The sequence below is a fragment of the Peromyscus eremicus genome, chromosome 12 (assembly GCF_949786415.1).
Source record: "Peromyscus eremicus chromosome 12, PerEre_H2_v1, whole genome shotgun sequence".
In the NCBI taxonomy this organism is placed as follows: Eukaryota; Metazoa; Chordata; class Mammalia; order Rodentia; family Cricetidae; genus Peromyscus; species Peromyscus eremicus.
In genome coordinates this window covers 37,382,064-37,396,254 of record NC_081428.1, presented here as the reverse complement: position 1 = coordinate 37,396,254, position 14,191 = coordinate 37,382,064, and the positions used below count along the sequence as shown (strand labels likewise).

Below are 14,191 nucleotides of genomic sequence, written 5' to 3'. Positions count from 1 at the left end.
CTCCCAGGCCCAGCTCACTGTCACCTGCTCAGAACGTTTTCTCAATAGCTGACGACACTGGTTTCTCCCTCTTCTCTGTCATTCTTACCTCTGTTCACTCCAGTTGGGCTTCTTGCCACATCCTGCCTAAAGCTTTTGTCAAGGGTGACAGTGACTGTCGGGTTGACAGTCCATCTGGCCCACCTCTGCCCTTGCACAACTTTCCATCGGAATTGGACCCAGCTGATCCCTCTTCCAAAACACTTAGCACTCTTGTTGGCAACTGGGGTCACCTTGTTTTCTTCATGCCTCGCTGGCAGGTCACTCCATTTATTTTTTTTGTTCAACCTCTAAGTCTTAAGAGCCCCAAACTTCAGTGCCAGACCCTCTCATGTGTCTCTGCCATCTCTCTCTCTCTCTCTCTCTCTCTCTCTCTCTCTCTCTCTCTCTCTCTCTCTCAAGGGCAATGGTTCGCAACCCGTGGGTCGGACAACCCTTTCAAAGGGGTTGTATATCAGATGGCCTGCATATCAGATATTTATTACGATTCATAACAGTAGCAAAATTGCAGTTATAAAGTAGCAATAAAGTAAGTTTACAGTTGGGTGTCACCACAGCATGAAGAACTGTATTAAAGGGTCACACCAAGCCCTTGATTAAATATAGCTCATGGGCCACTCACTATTAGAAAGTTTAGTCTCTTTATGTGACTGTCCATTTACCTGCTACATATCTCAAAGACATCTTAAAGATAACAGTCATACAGAAATTTTTATTTTCTTCTGGACCTCAGCCGAAACCTGTCTCCCAAACTTGCTAAATTTTCCAGCCAATCAACAGAGCTGAAAACAACCAGAGGCGCCCTTGCTCCCTTATCTGCAGTACTTTATCTAGTCAGGCAGGAGATCTTGATACCCCTTTTTCCACAATCTAGTTCCAGTCTGCCCTCTTTCCTTCTCTTCCATGACAGTTCTGCCCAAGCATCCATGGCCTGAATACAGCGACTTCTCCTGATGCTTCATACCCTGCCTTGTCCATTGTCTGCTGCAGCCAGAAAACTTTCAAGACACAACCATATCTCCTAAAGTTGTTATCTAAAAGGCTCCAAAAGCTCCTAATGAACTTAAAGTTAACATGCAATCATCTAATCTTAAAAGTCCTGCATGGTCTGTTCTTTGCCTACCTTCTCGGTTTCTGGGTAGACCTCTCTCTAAGCTTGGGTTATCTGCTTCTCCTCACAAACCCAGGATCAAAGCTTCCTAAGAACCTGAAAACACATCCTCTGTCTGGACTGCTCCTCCATTGTCTTCATATAGCTAGTCCTCTATGGGTCCTTTGGTCTAGCTTAAGTTTCTCCTCTAAGTGGTCACCCTTTCCCAAGTAGTCACTTGATAATTGTTTATCATCTCTCTTATTTGTCTGTAATAAACTTAGGCTATCTTCTTATACATTTACTGTTTCCCCCCCCCTTTCTTTAGAATGCAAACAACATAAGAACATGAACATTCTTATCATGCTATGATCTTTCCTGTGGCTAGGGCTGTCCCTGGCATATTAAGTGGACTTATTAAATATTTGCTAAATCAGTGATTTGAAATCTGGTTCACTGTAGTCAGCAACCAAGGCTGTATAATCAGGTGCATAAACAGTCATTTTTAAAACGCAGCTGTGCCAGAGTGGGAAACCATTCTTTTCAAGCAATTCTAGGTTAGCAAATAGGAGACACATTTACCTTATTATCACATCATAGGAGTCGATTTTTTCTCCTAGTGTCTTATTCTTCAACACTCCTCCATTACCAACCACCACACACCTCTTACACGGCACACTGTTGGGCAAACAGACAAGTGTGAGACTGAGAAATAACACTTATGATATGGAGTGACTCCAAGAACCTGTTCCTGCTTTCAGGAACTAAGTGAAATTTCCCTTGTCATCCAAGTAGAAAAATAACCAACTGTGCCTGAGGTCCAGAGATTTAGGAAACATAATGCTGTTGGGAAAAGTATATCATCACGGTTGACATCAACCTTAGCAGCTCACGCACATGTACATTCTCTCCTGTGATCCTTAAAATCACCAGTTTCGAGGGAGTAGCCTGATAGACAAAAGAAGAAATAAATTTGGGGGGATAATGTATCACTCAAAGTCCAAACTCCAAAGAGGTAGGACTAGCATTTCGTTCCGAACTTTCGGAGTTCCAAGGTGTTCCTTTGGCATAAGCTTGCAGGTGCTAGCATAGCTCCCATTATGTCGCTATCCACATTTGAAACCAGTGTTCCCACTCCTTATCTACCCCCTGGCTTTCTCTTGCATCATATAAATGTGGAAATGGCCAGTTTGGAATGTGGTAGGGGAGGGGCAGCCTTCTGCACCCTGCCTGGCTCACGTCAAAGTCTCAGACATTGACTGCTCCTGGGAGTTTCACCCAAACACAGTGTTCACTGTGCTTCTGAAAAGCTTTAAACAGAGCACAAAGGGGACTTCCAGGACGGAGTCAAACCCTGGGGTGGCACAGCATTGGCCCTCAGCTCATGTGACCTTGGCGTGAGATTTTCTTGCTGTGACCTCGTCCACTAGGCTTGAGAAACGACAGATCCCTAATGACGTGGCTGCAGAAGGAGTCTGTGAAGGGCTCCTTCCGAGTCCTCGCAGCAGGGCAAGTCTGAAGGCAAACCTGTTCCTCAAGCAAGCATCAGAACAGTCAGCCCCAAAACTCTAAGACTTTTAAAAACTTAATGTGTAGCAAAACTGTTCAAATGCTGTGTAATATTTAAACCCGGAGAATGTAGGAGTGGGAAAACATTTTTAAAAAACCAGATTGGGTTAAGAGATGATGAATGCACTCTGTAATCAAGTTTACCCTTTTTACAGAGTCTCATATTTCAATAAATTATGTCATGTTTTAACACTGGTATTACAAAAGCACTTCTAAAAATATGAAGTTCCTTACCTGTTTTAATTCTCTCTCTCTCTCTCTCTCTCTCTCTCTCTCTCTCTCTCTCTCTCTCTCTCTCTCTCTCTCTCGTGTGTGTGGGGGGGAGGGCAAGCACAAATGTGGTGATCAGAGGACAATGCATGGGAATTGGTTCTCCCTTTCCATCATGTGGGTGCTGATGACTGAACACAGGTCACCACAACTGGCAGTGGACATCTTTACCCACTAAGCCATCTCACCAGCCCCTCTCCCCAAAACATTTTTAACACACTTTAACCGGAGGCTCTGAGCTCTCAACGAGTATCAGCTCCGCTGGCATCAGTGTCTGGTTCACCAGGTAAGAACAAGAAGCAACAGTTTCATGAGTGTCAGGAATCTGGGGGCTGAACGACAGCGGCATTGTCAAAAAAAAAAAAAAAATGTGCCCGTAAACCTTTGAATGATCGATACATGACACAGTGTGTTCTGGAGGTGTCTTTTTAGGCCTGTATATTTTAAGAAAATCACCTGTCTAGGAAGTGAATGTGATCTGGGTGAATTATGTGAAATTTCCAAATAGTCAATAAAAAATATTATGCTGAAAAAATAATAAAGTAGTTCATGCATTAAGGAAATAAGGGAGGGAAGGAGGGAGGGGGGAAGGGAGGAAGGAAGGAAGGAAGGAAGGAAGGAAGGAAGGAAGGAAGGAAGGAAGGAAGGAAGGAAGGAGAGAAAGGAAACCTGTCTCTTATGAACAAGTATGACGTCAATATGAACTGCAGGAAAGGAAGCCCAGCTCATCAAAGCTCCTTGCTCCTCACTGCTCAAGGGAAGATACCACTGGATATTCAAACCCTCCTTTCAGAGTATCTATCCCATAAATGCAGCAATTCCCGCTCCAGAAACTCAGGGGTCAGTTCTTTCCCAAGCTGACCCTGCTGAAGCTGGCTCCACCCCCCACCCCACCCCCACCCCTGCCACCGGAAGTCCTGAGCAAGCCTGGGCACCTAGAGGGGTGGCTCAGAACAGACAGGTTAGAAATGACAGCTGTTTCCATGAGACAGCCTCAATGGAGATCAGAGCGGAGGATCACTAACTATCAGTCTAACCCCTCAGCCTCCACTGAAGACTGAAAGCCACTTTCAATCCTTCTACCCAGGAAGGAACTGCTTTCCCCTAGGTCCGGGGAGTAACCTCAGCTTTTATCCTGGCCCGGAGCTCCTATCTGATAAGACTACAGGCTTGACTGTACCAATTGCACAAGAGAAAGGAGCTGTTGGGCGAGAAGGCTACCAGCATGTCCCCCTGGGACTCTACCTGGGGTTTCAACAAAGGATTCCTTGCTCATAAGCTCTAGCTCTGAAGTTGATTCCTGGAAGGGGTAACTTGGCTCAGTCCCAAACTGGGCTAGTGCCATGATGCTGCAATGCACTGACGGGATGGATCGTAGTATTCCTAGAGGGTTCCTCTTTATCAGACTAGGTAGTATGTGGCATCATGACCTAAGGATCAAAGACGGCCACCATGTGCCATGCCATGTCACTGATTCCCCCCTCAAAGTGCGAGTCCTGGACCTCCCGCAGACCTTACTGTCAGCCATGAGAACAAAGGGCACAGGTTTCAGGCAGATCACTTCCATGGGGTCCTCTATAATGAGCTCTCCACAGAGTGCTGTTTCTGCCCATCACACTTCAGTGTCAAACGCTTAGAGGAACTCCATTTCTGTTTCCTTCTTCATCGGCTTTCCGGGGACAGGGGAAGAAAGGCCTTTACTGGAGGAAAAGTTCTCCAGGCCTTCCAGGGGGAAACCCTGTCACTGAGATCCCATCTTTCCTCAGAGGAAAGGATAGCCACACAGACCCACATACTATTCTGAAGCGTACATTGGCTACAGGGTATTGGGGGCAGTCCTGGCGTGGCCCTTTTCCGGTAGCATCATATCCACAGCTGCGCTGCAGTTTTGGCAGGTACAGAATGGTACAAACTGTCTGAATCACTCGTCTCAGAATTCACTTCTCCCAAACAGATTCTCTTTTTTTTTCTTTTTCCCAGAGCTGAGGACCGAACCCAGGGCCTGTGCTTGCTGGGCAAGCGCTCTGCCACTGAGCTAAGTCCCCAACCCCCAGATTCTCATGTCCTATAAAGGAACCGATGCTTTCCACTCTTCATGATGCCCTTGGCCTTGGACTCTGGCTGCCCTGACACCTTACATATGAGAAATGATTCCCAGAATCCTCTGGTAATTGTAACTTCATCATGCTTACTTTTGTTTGTTTGTTCTTCGAGGCAGGGTTTCTCTGTGTAGCCTTGGCTGTCCTGGAACTCACTTCATTGACCAGGATGGCCTCAAACACATAGAAATCTGCCTGCCTCTACCTCCCAAGTATGCCGGGATTAAATGAGTGCACCACCACCACCACCCGGCTCATCATGTTTACTTAACCCCATCTTCCTATACAAATAGCTGCAGTGAATTTTGAGTCCCTAGAAGAAAGAATTTTTCTTGCCTATCATTCTAACGGAACCACTTAACTCATTTATAGGTATCTTCAAAAATCAGTTTGGTTCTCATTAAGTGTGTGGAGGTTATTTTCCTAAAGTGTCTGGAGAAGCAGGTTTCTGTTCCTCTACTCTGGAAAAAAAAAAAAGTAAGGAAATAAACAGACCCCCCAAGAGTCTTACTTACCCACACAATCAAATAACTGCATAGTGCCTGAGCTTGTTAAAGAAAAACCTGAACAGCTGCTGAGGAAGTAGGGCTAAGATTCACTTCCCCCAGATGAAAGGCAAAACCAAGAGTCACTCCCGTGCAGAGTCACTACCCTACACAAAACACAGAAAGTAAACTGCAGCTACTGTTACAAACCACCCATGATATGTCTTCTTTACTGAGTGCTTTCAGATTGGTAACATGCAAAACATTAAAACACGTCGCTCTATCTTCAGTGTGAGACTCTATGGCAAATCCTACTGGCCATGTTCTCAATAACCCAGAAGCCTGCGTTTGTAAGCCTCCAATGGTGAGCTCATTATCCCTGACACTGAAATCAGGTCTAGTGGCAGCCACATGACACACCCCACATGACCAAGCAGATAGTCGGGGAGTCTGTCAGCTGCTTTCGGGAAAAGATTCTGCCCCTAGAAAGAGAATGGTGTAAGTAAAACATTATTTTTCACCTGCCCCCTCCTTTCAGCTTAGACACTGACACTGGATGGCAGGTTAGAGCTGAGGCAACCATCTTGTACCTAAGGAGAAAAGAGCCACAGAGAGTCCACCTTGGATCCCTAACACCATTGAGCCCCTCAACCAGAGACACACCACAAAGATGCTGAGACTATACATAGTCTCAATTTAGGAAGCTTCATTCAGACAACTACGGGTGTAAACTGGCCCCCCCTAGGGTTGTACACTTGACGCTCAGTGAAGCCATAGGCTGGTGCCCTATAGGAACCACAAACCTGCAGATCGGAAACTACACATGAGTGATAATGCATGTTCAGTCAGCATCTGTAGTCCCTGCAGCCAAACCCTAAAATAATGTGCAATTAGGGATGGAGGCCAGGTTCTGTACTCATGCTCCCCTAGTACCTCTAGGAACCTGGCTTGGTGATCTGACCTCTCTCATTTCAGTTTGTGTGAAGTACAAAAACCACTAACATCTTTCATGGTTGGTTTTTTTTTTTTTTTTCTTGGACGGGGCCCTTTCCTCCAGCCCGGGGAGCCCCAGCTTTCGTATCTTTTCTCAGCATCTGTTCAGAGACGATAGAAAACAGGTAGTGGTTGCCCCATGCTTTTCCCACAAATGACCCATCTGTTGATCACAGCTTCCTCTGCCCTCGGCTCCCTCCACCCTCCCCAGGCTTCGAGGTAAACAATCCTTAGCTCAGCAGGATGCAGACCTTCACAGTGCACACAGTGTCCTTTTCTTGTCAACTTTATAGCTTCTGTTCTTTTCAACTCTCCTCACTGGCTCCTGCTCTGCCTCTCCTCGGTAACCAATCCAACCCAGTTCTGTTGAGCTGATATAATGGGTTCCACTTCAGTGAGCATCTAGACAGCTTTTACAGCCCATCACCCATTTAGCTGCCAACCGACTCAACACAGGTGTTTCCCTTAGTAAGCTATTTATATGGAGTTACTGTATAACTAACTACCTAGGCTGCAGGACCAAAGCATCTGGTGGGTGGGGGCGGGGAGCTAGTGGGTGCATTTTAAGTGGGAGCTGCAGTTCTGCATTCCAAGGCTTCTGTGGCTCCTGACTGGGGAGAGATTGCAGTATCCCTGGGGCCAGGACCAGGCTAGAGCAAGGGAGCGACATGGACAACCAGGAAATCATAAACTTAGAACATGGGCTTGTTTTAAGGGTTCCTTGCAATTTCCTTGTAATGTCCATCTTTAGTGAAGCTCACTGGGCGTGGAAGCGATGCTCGCTGGGCTTAAGTGAATAGAGAAAAACCTCTATCTGCGAGAAAGCACAGGAGCAGCATGGGGAAGCGTGGCTGCACTATTTAACCCAGTTGACTTCAGAATCCTCCATGGCACAGAAACACCTGCGGACCAAGGAAATGACAGAGAAAGCTTCTATCACCATGCTTCCTTCCACCCTTAAAAAAACAGGTCATGCCGGGCAGTGGTGGCGCACGCCTTTAATCCCAGCACTTGGGAGGCAGAGCCAGGTGGATCTCTGTGAGTTCGAGGCCAGCCTGGTCTACCAAGTGAGTTCCAGGAAAGGCGCAAAGCTACACAGAGAAACCCTGTCTCGAAAAAACAAAAATACAAAAAAAAAAAAAAAAAAAAAAAAACAGGTCATACATTTTTTTTAATTACATTTTGTTTACTTAGTATGAGAGAGCACACTCAGTTCTCTCTTTTCACTCTATGGGTACTGGAGATTGAACTCAGGATGTTAGGCTCAGCAGCCATCATGGCAGCCCTGGGACTTGCAGTTTTTAAAAGGTGGGCACACAATGACCTAGACAACAGGCAACATCTCCCATCACCTTTCTAGCCAGACATGGCCAGTGCCTGAGTTTACCCAGGGGATGTCATTAGTGGTTGCCAGCACATGTTTAATGGTCTATTCTGAGGGAAGGAGAGAGAGCCTGAGAAGCTCCAGCTTGTGAGACTTGCCAGTTCCCATGATATAGATACTGACTCCATGGCAGACAGCAAGCCTCCAGCTGAGGTTGCTAAATGTGGAGCTGGCAAGAGATATAGCTCTCCCATGTTGGCACCCCTGGCTCCAGCTCATCACTAGGTACAACGAAGAAATTTGTATGGCTTCTTGAGAGCCATACTTAAGGGCCATAAGGAAGAAGGCAAGCATCATGGGATGGCACATGCCCTTCTCCCATTCCTCCTCTCTTCTGACAGGAACGAAGACATGATGGGTTGTATTATTGGAGGTTTTTGCTGCTTTCGGGGAAGACCACCACCCAGCTACCAAATAAATCACACATGGAGGCTTATTCTTAATTATGAATGCCCAGCCTTAGCTTGGCTTAGTTTTTTGCCAGCTTTCCTTAACTTATCCCATCTACCTTTTGCCTCTAGGCTTTCCCGTTCTCTTACTTCTGTAACTCTTACTCTTATTCCGTGGCTTCCTGTATGGCTGGGCCCCTAGAGTCCTCCTCCTCTGGCTGCTAGATCTCTTTCCTCCCCGATTTCTCCTTCTATACATTCCCTCTGCCTGAAAGCCCTGCCTGTCCTTCCTCCTGCCTTGCTATTGGCCATTCAGTTCTTTATTAGACCATCAGGTGTTTTACACAGGCACAGTAACACAGCTTCTTCACCGAGTTAAACAAATGCAACATAAACAAAAGTAACACACCTTAAAATAATATTCCCCCAGCCGGGCGGTGGTGGCGCACGCCTTTAATCCCAGCACTCGGGAGGCAGAGCCAGGCAGATCTCTGTGAGTTTGAGGCCAGCCTGGGCTACCAAGTGAGTTCCAGGAAAGGCGCAAAGCTACACAGAGAAACCCTGTCTCGAAAAACAAATAATAATAATAATAATAATAATAATAATAATAATATTCCCCCAACAGGGTTGAACTCCAACTTTCATTTTGGACCCTAAGGAAGAAGCCATGTACTGAGGAACAGTAGTGTCCAACACAAAGAAGCCTTGGCCCTGGTGACCACAGAATTACTGGGATATCCCTGCAGACTTCATGCATGTAAAAATCCATGAGCTAGATGAAAGTATCCAACTTATAACCGATATTTCACATTTTCCCCTTCACAGGGGAATTGACCAAAGTGTCAGGCACTCTTGATGAAGTTATCTGAACCAAACTAATGTAGTATTAAAACATTTACACTTGAAACAGCATCAAAAATGCTATTTTTTTTCTGAAAATGAGAAATAGGATAAAACGAAGGGAAAGGGTTCAAGGGTGAATTTGAATTAGCCATAGCCTGATGGAAGTGGGAGCATTGGTAGCAATGAAGAGGAAACAGAGGGGACAGGCAGACCAAGTCATAAAGAGAGAACAGACACATGGCTGAAGACCTCTCTCTGCCTGAGAAAATATCCTAGGAAAGCAGCTGAATCCAACAGTCTCATAGTGACATCAAAAGGAGACAAGAATGAAATTTCTACTCACAGACTCAAATATGACAGTTTGTGTTTACAGAACTGTTTTCACATCCCTGCTGGAAACCCTTACAGGGTCAGTTCTTGCTTTCTGCACAGACATCCAGGCACTGGAGCTGCAGCTAATTCTGTTCTCATCCTAGCTCTGCCATCTCCCAGCTAACGCAAGCTGTCTGTCTGTCTGGCCTTACTTTTACCACTTGGAAAATTAGAGAAAAAGTTGACCTACAGCATGTAAGCCAACCATCTTCATGAATTAAAACTTTACAAATGAAAGTTGTGTAAAATGTGAGGGGTGTGTATGTGTGTGTGTGTGTGTGTGTGTGTGCGCGCGCGCACGCACACTCTTGATATGTGCTAGGTAGTGGTGATACATACCTTTAATTCCAGTGCTCAGGAGGCAGAGACAGGCAGATCTGTGAGTTGAGGTCAGCCTGGTATACAGAGTAAGCTCCAGGACAGGCAGGGTTACACAGAGAAACCCCATCTCCAAAACCAAAACCATACAAAAACAACAACAAAACCCACCATTCTCTTGATATGCAATCAAAGTTGAAACTGATCAGTAGGTGGCATAGTTTTGAATTACAAATTATAACAAATGGCAATAAATCAACATGCCATATATATTCCACATTTCAATAATCTGTGTCTTCCACAGACCTGACAGATCTCAATAAAATATAACACACCCACCCATCTCTGTGCTATAAATTCTATCTCCACGTTCACTTCTCTGTCCACTACACCTTCTACATTCCTCATGTTGCACCACTATACTTCTGGACAAGAAGGAATTCTACCATTTTCCTTCTTAAGTATAGGTTTGATCTCCACAGACCATCTCCATTCTTATACTGCCCCATAATCCAAATTCTAAATTGTATCTTCAAACTTTTTTGATATAAGCCCACCTTTGTAAAAGTAAGCCTACCTACCGAGACGTCCAACTTTGGCAATGCGGTTTCTACGGATTATCTTGGGAAGAAAATTTTCTACACAATAAACTACACTTATAGATAGAAAACATATATCTAAGTAAGCGGTCTGCTTTCTTTAAATGTAATTCTCAACAAAAAGGAACGGAACTGTTTCCAAAGTCCAACAGTCAACATTTTAAACAAGAAAAAGAGAAGAGGCTATCAGAAACCCTTGGGATATGCACAGAAGGTGTGGGAAACCATCGTGGATGGAGACTCTGAACTGGTTAGCAGTGCAAGAGAATTCTTCCTTTAGTACAAACAAATTAGAGATGATCAACGTGGGTTAAAAATACCGTGGGTGGGAACTCCCGTTGCTCATCATTAAAACACTCTGAAAACTGAGCCAGCCTGTGGTGGTATTTTAATAAATAAAGTTGCCTGGGGTCAGAGCTATTAGAGCCATAGCAAGTGCGTGGCAGTGGTGGTGTACGTCTTTAAGGACCTGGAGGGCGGTATATACAGGCAGTGACGAGGCAGTCACATGATTGGGTTTACAACCAATCAGAAGCCAGAACAGAGAGAATATAGAGACAGACACACAGGAAGGAGGGCTTCTCTTTCGGAGATCTCTCTTGGCTGAGAAGGATCCCTGAATCAGGAAGGGTGAGGCTCTTGGCTCTGACCTCTTGGCTTTCTTCTCTGAATCGGCTCTGTGTTCTTCTGTCTGATAAAACCGTTGGCTACATCTACACTGAATTACATCTACACCAGCCAGTGCTGCAACTTCTATATTAATTTCATAGTTTGTTTATTTCCATTGGAATAAGATCAGAAATAACTACTGGAGTTTTAGCAACACACACACACACACACACACACACACACACACACACACACACACACACAGTAGAATGGTCCAGATTATATGTACTTTGCATTTCTTGAGGCAAATACTTTGAGTTTCTTGAAATAAAGCTGAAAGTCAGCGAGAAGGAAATAAACTCACTTGTCAGGCTCATCAAAGACATCACAACTCTTCAGTTTTGAAAGGACAACTCGAAAATATTCCCCTGGAAAACAAATAAGGTATTATGAATAGATGGATAATCATACCTTCTTAAGACTCAATGATCACCCAGTTCCCTGACTCCTAAATTCTTTCTAAACACTATGGCAACATTGGAGATGACCAGTAAAAAATTGACAACTTACCTACAGTTTGCTCATGATACTCAAAAAGCACACTCAGATTAGTAAATGTTTTGCAGTTATCTCCCAAGAGTAATGATCAATATAAAAACATCACAAATAGTAATAAAAATTAGCAGTATCAGATGATTCTGAACCATAAAATAGAATTCAGTGAATTTAAACCAATTAGTCAAAATCTCTCATACACATATATGTGTGTGTGTGTGTGTATATATATATATATATATATATATATATATATATATATAGAGAGAGAGAGAGAGAGAGAGAGAGAGAGAGAGAGAGAGGATTTCATATATTCCAGGTTAGCCTCAAACTTTCTTATGTACCTGAAGATGCCTTAAAACTTCTGATCTCCCTGCCTCCACCTCTTAACGTGCCAGAATTACAGGTACGGGACACAATACTTGGTTTATGTAATGCTAACTGAACCCAGAATTTCAACCACGCTAGGCAAGCGCTGTACCAACTGAGGTACATCCTAGCTTTCTGCAAATACACACACACACACATACATATATGGAAAATTGCAAAGCAGGATCAGCTGAAAAAGTAAAATATCACAAAATTATAACAGGCACCACTTGGGTTTTTAAGGCCTCCCTAAAATCTACACCTTAAGCTACATGAGCCCCAAAAGCTCTCAGTGAGCAGCAGGAAGATTGCTGTGTTGTTAAGAGGTGGAATAAATTCCTCTCAACTTAACAAAAATAAAAACCTACCGGTAAAATGAAAATATTAAGGATCTAGACCTTGCTGATGAAATAAATATGAGGAGAAATGAGAATGGGAAAGTCTCAGTCAGTAAAGCGCTTGTTTGCAAGTATGTGACCCTAGGTCAGTCCTTGAAACGCACAGAAATAACATGGTAGTCTGTGCTTGCACACATAGCAAAGAGGAGTCTGTGACAGAAGGAGACACAGACCCCTGGGCTCCCTGGCTTGTCTACTCTAGCCTACTTGGTGCATTCCAGGCCAGTGAAAGACCCTGCCTCAAAAAAAAAAAAAAAGGAACAACATCTGAGGTTGTCTTTGACCTTCGCATATTCACATGTGTCTACCCACGCACACATGAACACACACACATACACACACAAGGTGAAATGAAGGGACAGGGAAGAAGTTACCCTTCAAGGTTATCCTGCTAATTCCAAGCTGGAATAAAGTTAGGCATGTGAGCCCCGCTAAGACCCACTGTGACAGACATTTCCCCAGTACCACCACCACTAGCACAACAAAACAACCATAAAACAAAACAAAACAAAATACCCTACCACTTTTGACTCTACACTACCTTCTAAAGAGTATGTTTAAAACTTTGAATTTTTTTTTTTGATCCTGTCCCCAAATTATATCTCCTGGGAACCCTCAGGGAACAAAAACATGTGGCTCTCAACAAACATCACTCAAATTAAAAAAAAAACAGGATAAGGACAGCGTGACTGACCTGATGCCTTTATCCCATAGGGCAGAACAAAGTTATCGGTACCGTACTCGGAAGCAATCTTTGCAAAATCAGATGCACACAGAAATGGGTAAAACTGAGGAAACCTGGGAGGAAATAACAAAGCATGACTTGTCAAATGTCTGCTGTGTTGGAAATAACAAAGCATGACTTGTCAAATGTCTGCTGTGTTCCGAGACATCTACGATCACACCTGAAACTTACGGCAGGGGTGGCTCAGGTGGTACAAGTATTTTTAAATAATTTAAGACAATACTTAAATGTTAGAGCTATGCAATGTTCAGGTGCAGGAACCAAAATTACGTTACAGTATAAGCAAAATCACACTCTAAGTGACAAAGTGATGGGCAGGAAGTTATGTTGGTATTGATGCTAAGCTCTTCCAAAATTTAAAAGTGCCATATGCATAAACTGTACCAACTGTAAAAACAAAGATATACTGAAGGTTAAATGTAGCTAGAGAATTCAACTCTGCCCTAATGTCATTAAATTAAGCTTTACTCAAGAACAAAAATTGTGGAAATCTGTCTGCTTGCGACATGCTCTGACTTCAAAATGTGCCCTGTGACTTCCACACCTCTCCTTGGAATGTCTGATAAAGACAGGAAGAGCCATTGTGGTATCCAGCATAGAACACAGTTGTTAGTCGACACCTATTTAAGAAGTACATGAATGAATTTTAACTCCAAGTCAATTTTTAAAGGGCCATTATAAAGTAGGGGAAGTGCTTATGTGTGTTATTAAAAAGAGGGAAACAGTCTCAAATTAATAAGTTATTTTCTCCCACCAGAAAGACTGGAAGTTATAGGGCAGGACCTGCCAAGCTCTACTGCAGGCCCCACACAGACACTCTTACTCCATCAGCTTCGTGCTAATATTTAAATGTGCAGGTGGAAACCAGAGTGAGGCCAGGATTTCCCAATGCTGCATGACAAATGGAAATAGCAATGGCATGAGAGTGACCTGCCTTCAACTTTATCCTGGTCCTGAGAGCTGCATTACAAACTGACATTAAAGGAAACAGGTAAGAGGCTAGCATTCCCTGACCAAATATAGGTCCGAGCTCCAGCACTGGTAGTGACAGCAACCTTAAGGGCC

General features: G+C 44.0%; 1 protein-coding gene across 3 annotated transcripts in view; it reads right to left on the bottom strand.

The window, feature by feature from the left end:
• St3gal6 (ST3 beta-galactoside alpha-2,3-sialyltransferase 6) overlaps nucleotides 1–14,191 on the bottom strand; it is a 65,085-nt gene that overhangs the window by 5,860 nt on the left and 45,034 nt on the right. For all 3 annotated transcript variants that reach the window (XM_059277672.1, XM_059277673.1, XM_059277671.1), the window contains exons 5-7: nucleotides 13,076–13,179; nucleotides 11,424–11,487; nucleotides 1,712–1,807 (exon numbers count right to left, since the gene is read on the bottom strand). In XM_059277672.1, coding sequence (XP_059133655.1) covers nucleotides 1,712–1,807; nucleotides 11,424–11,487; nucleotides 13,076–13,179 — 264 coding nt within the window. The remainder of the gene's footprint in view (nucleotides 1–1,711; nucleotides 1,808–11,423; nucleotides 11,488–13,075; nucleotides 13,180–14,191) is intronic.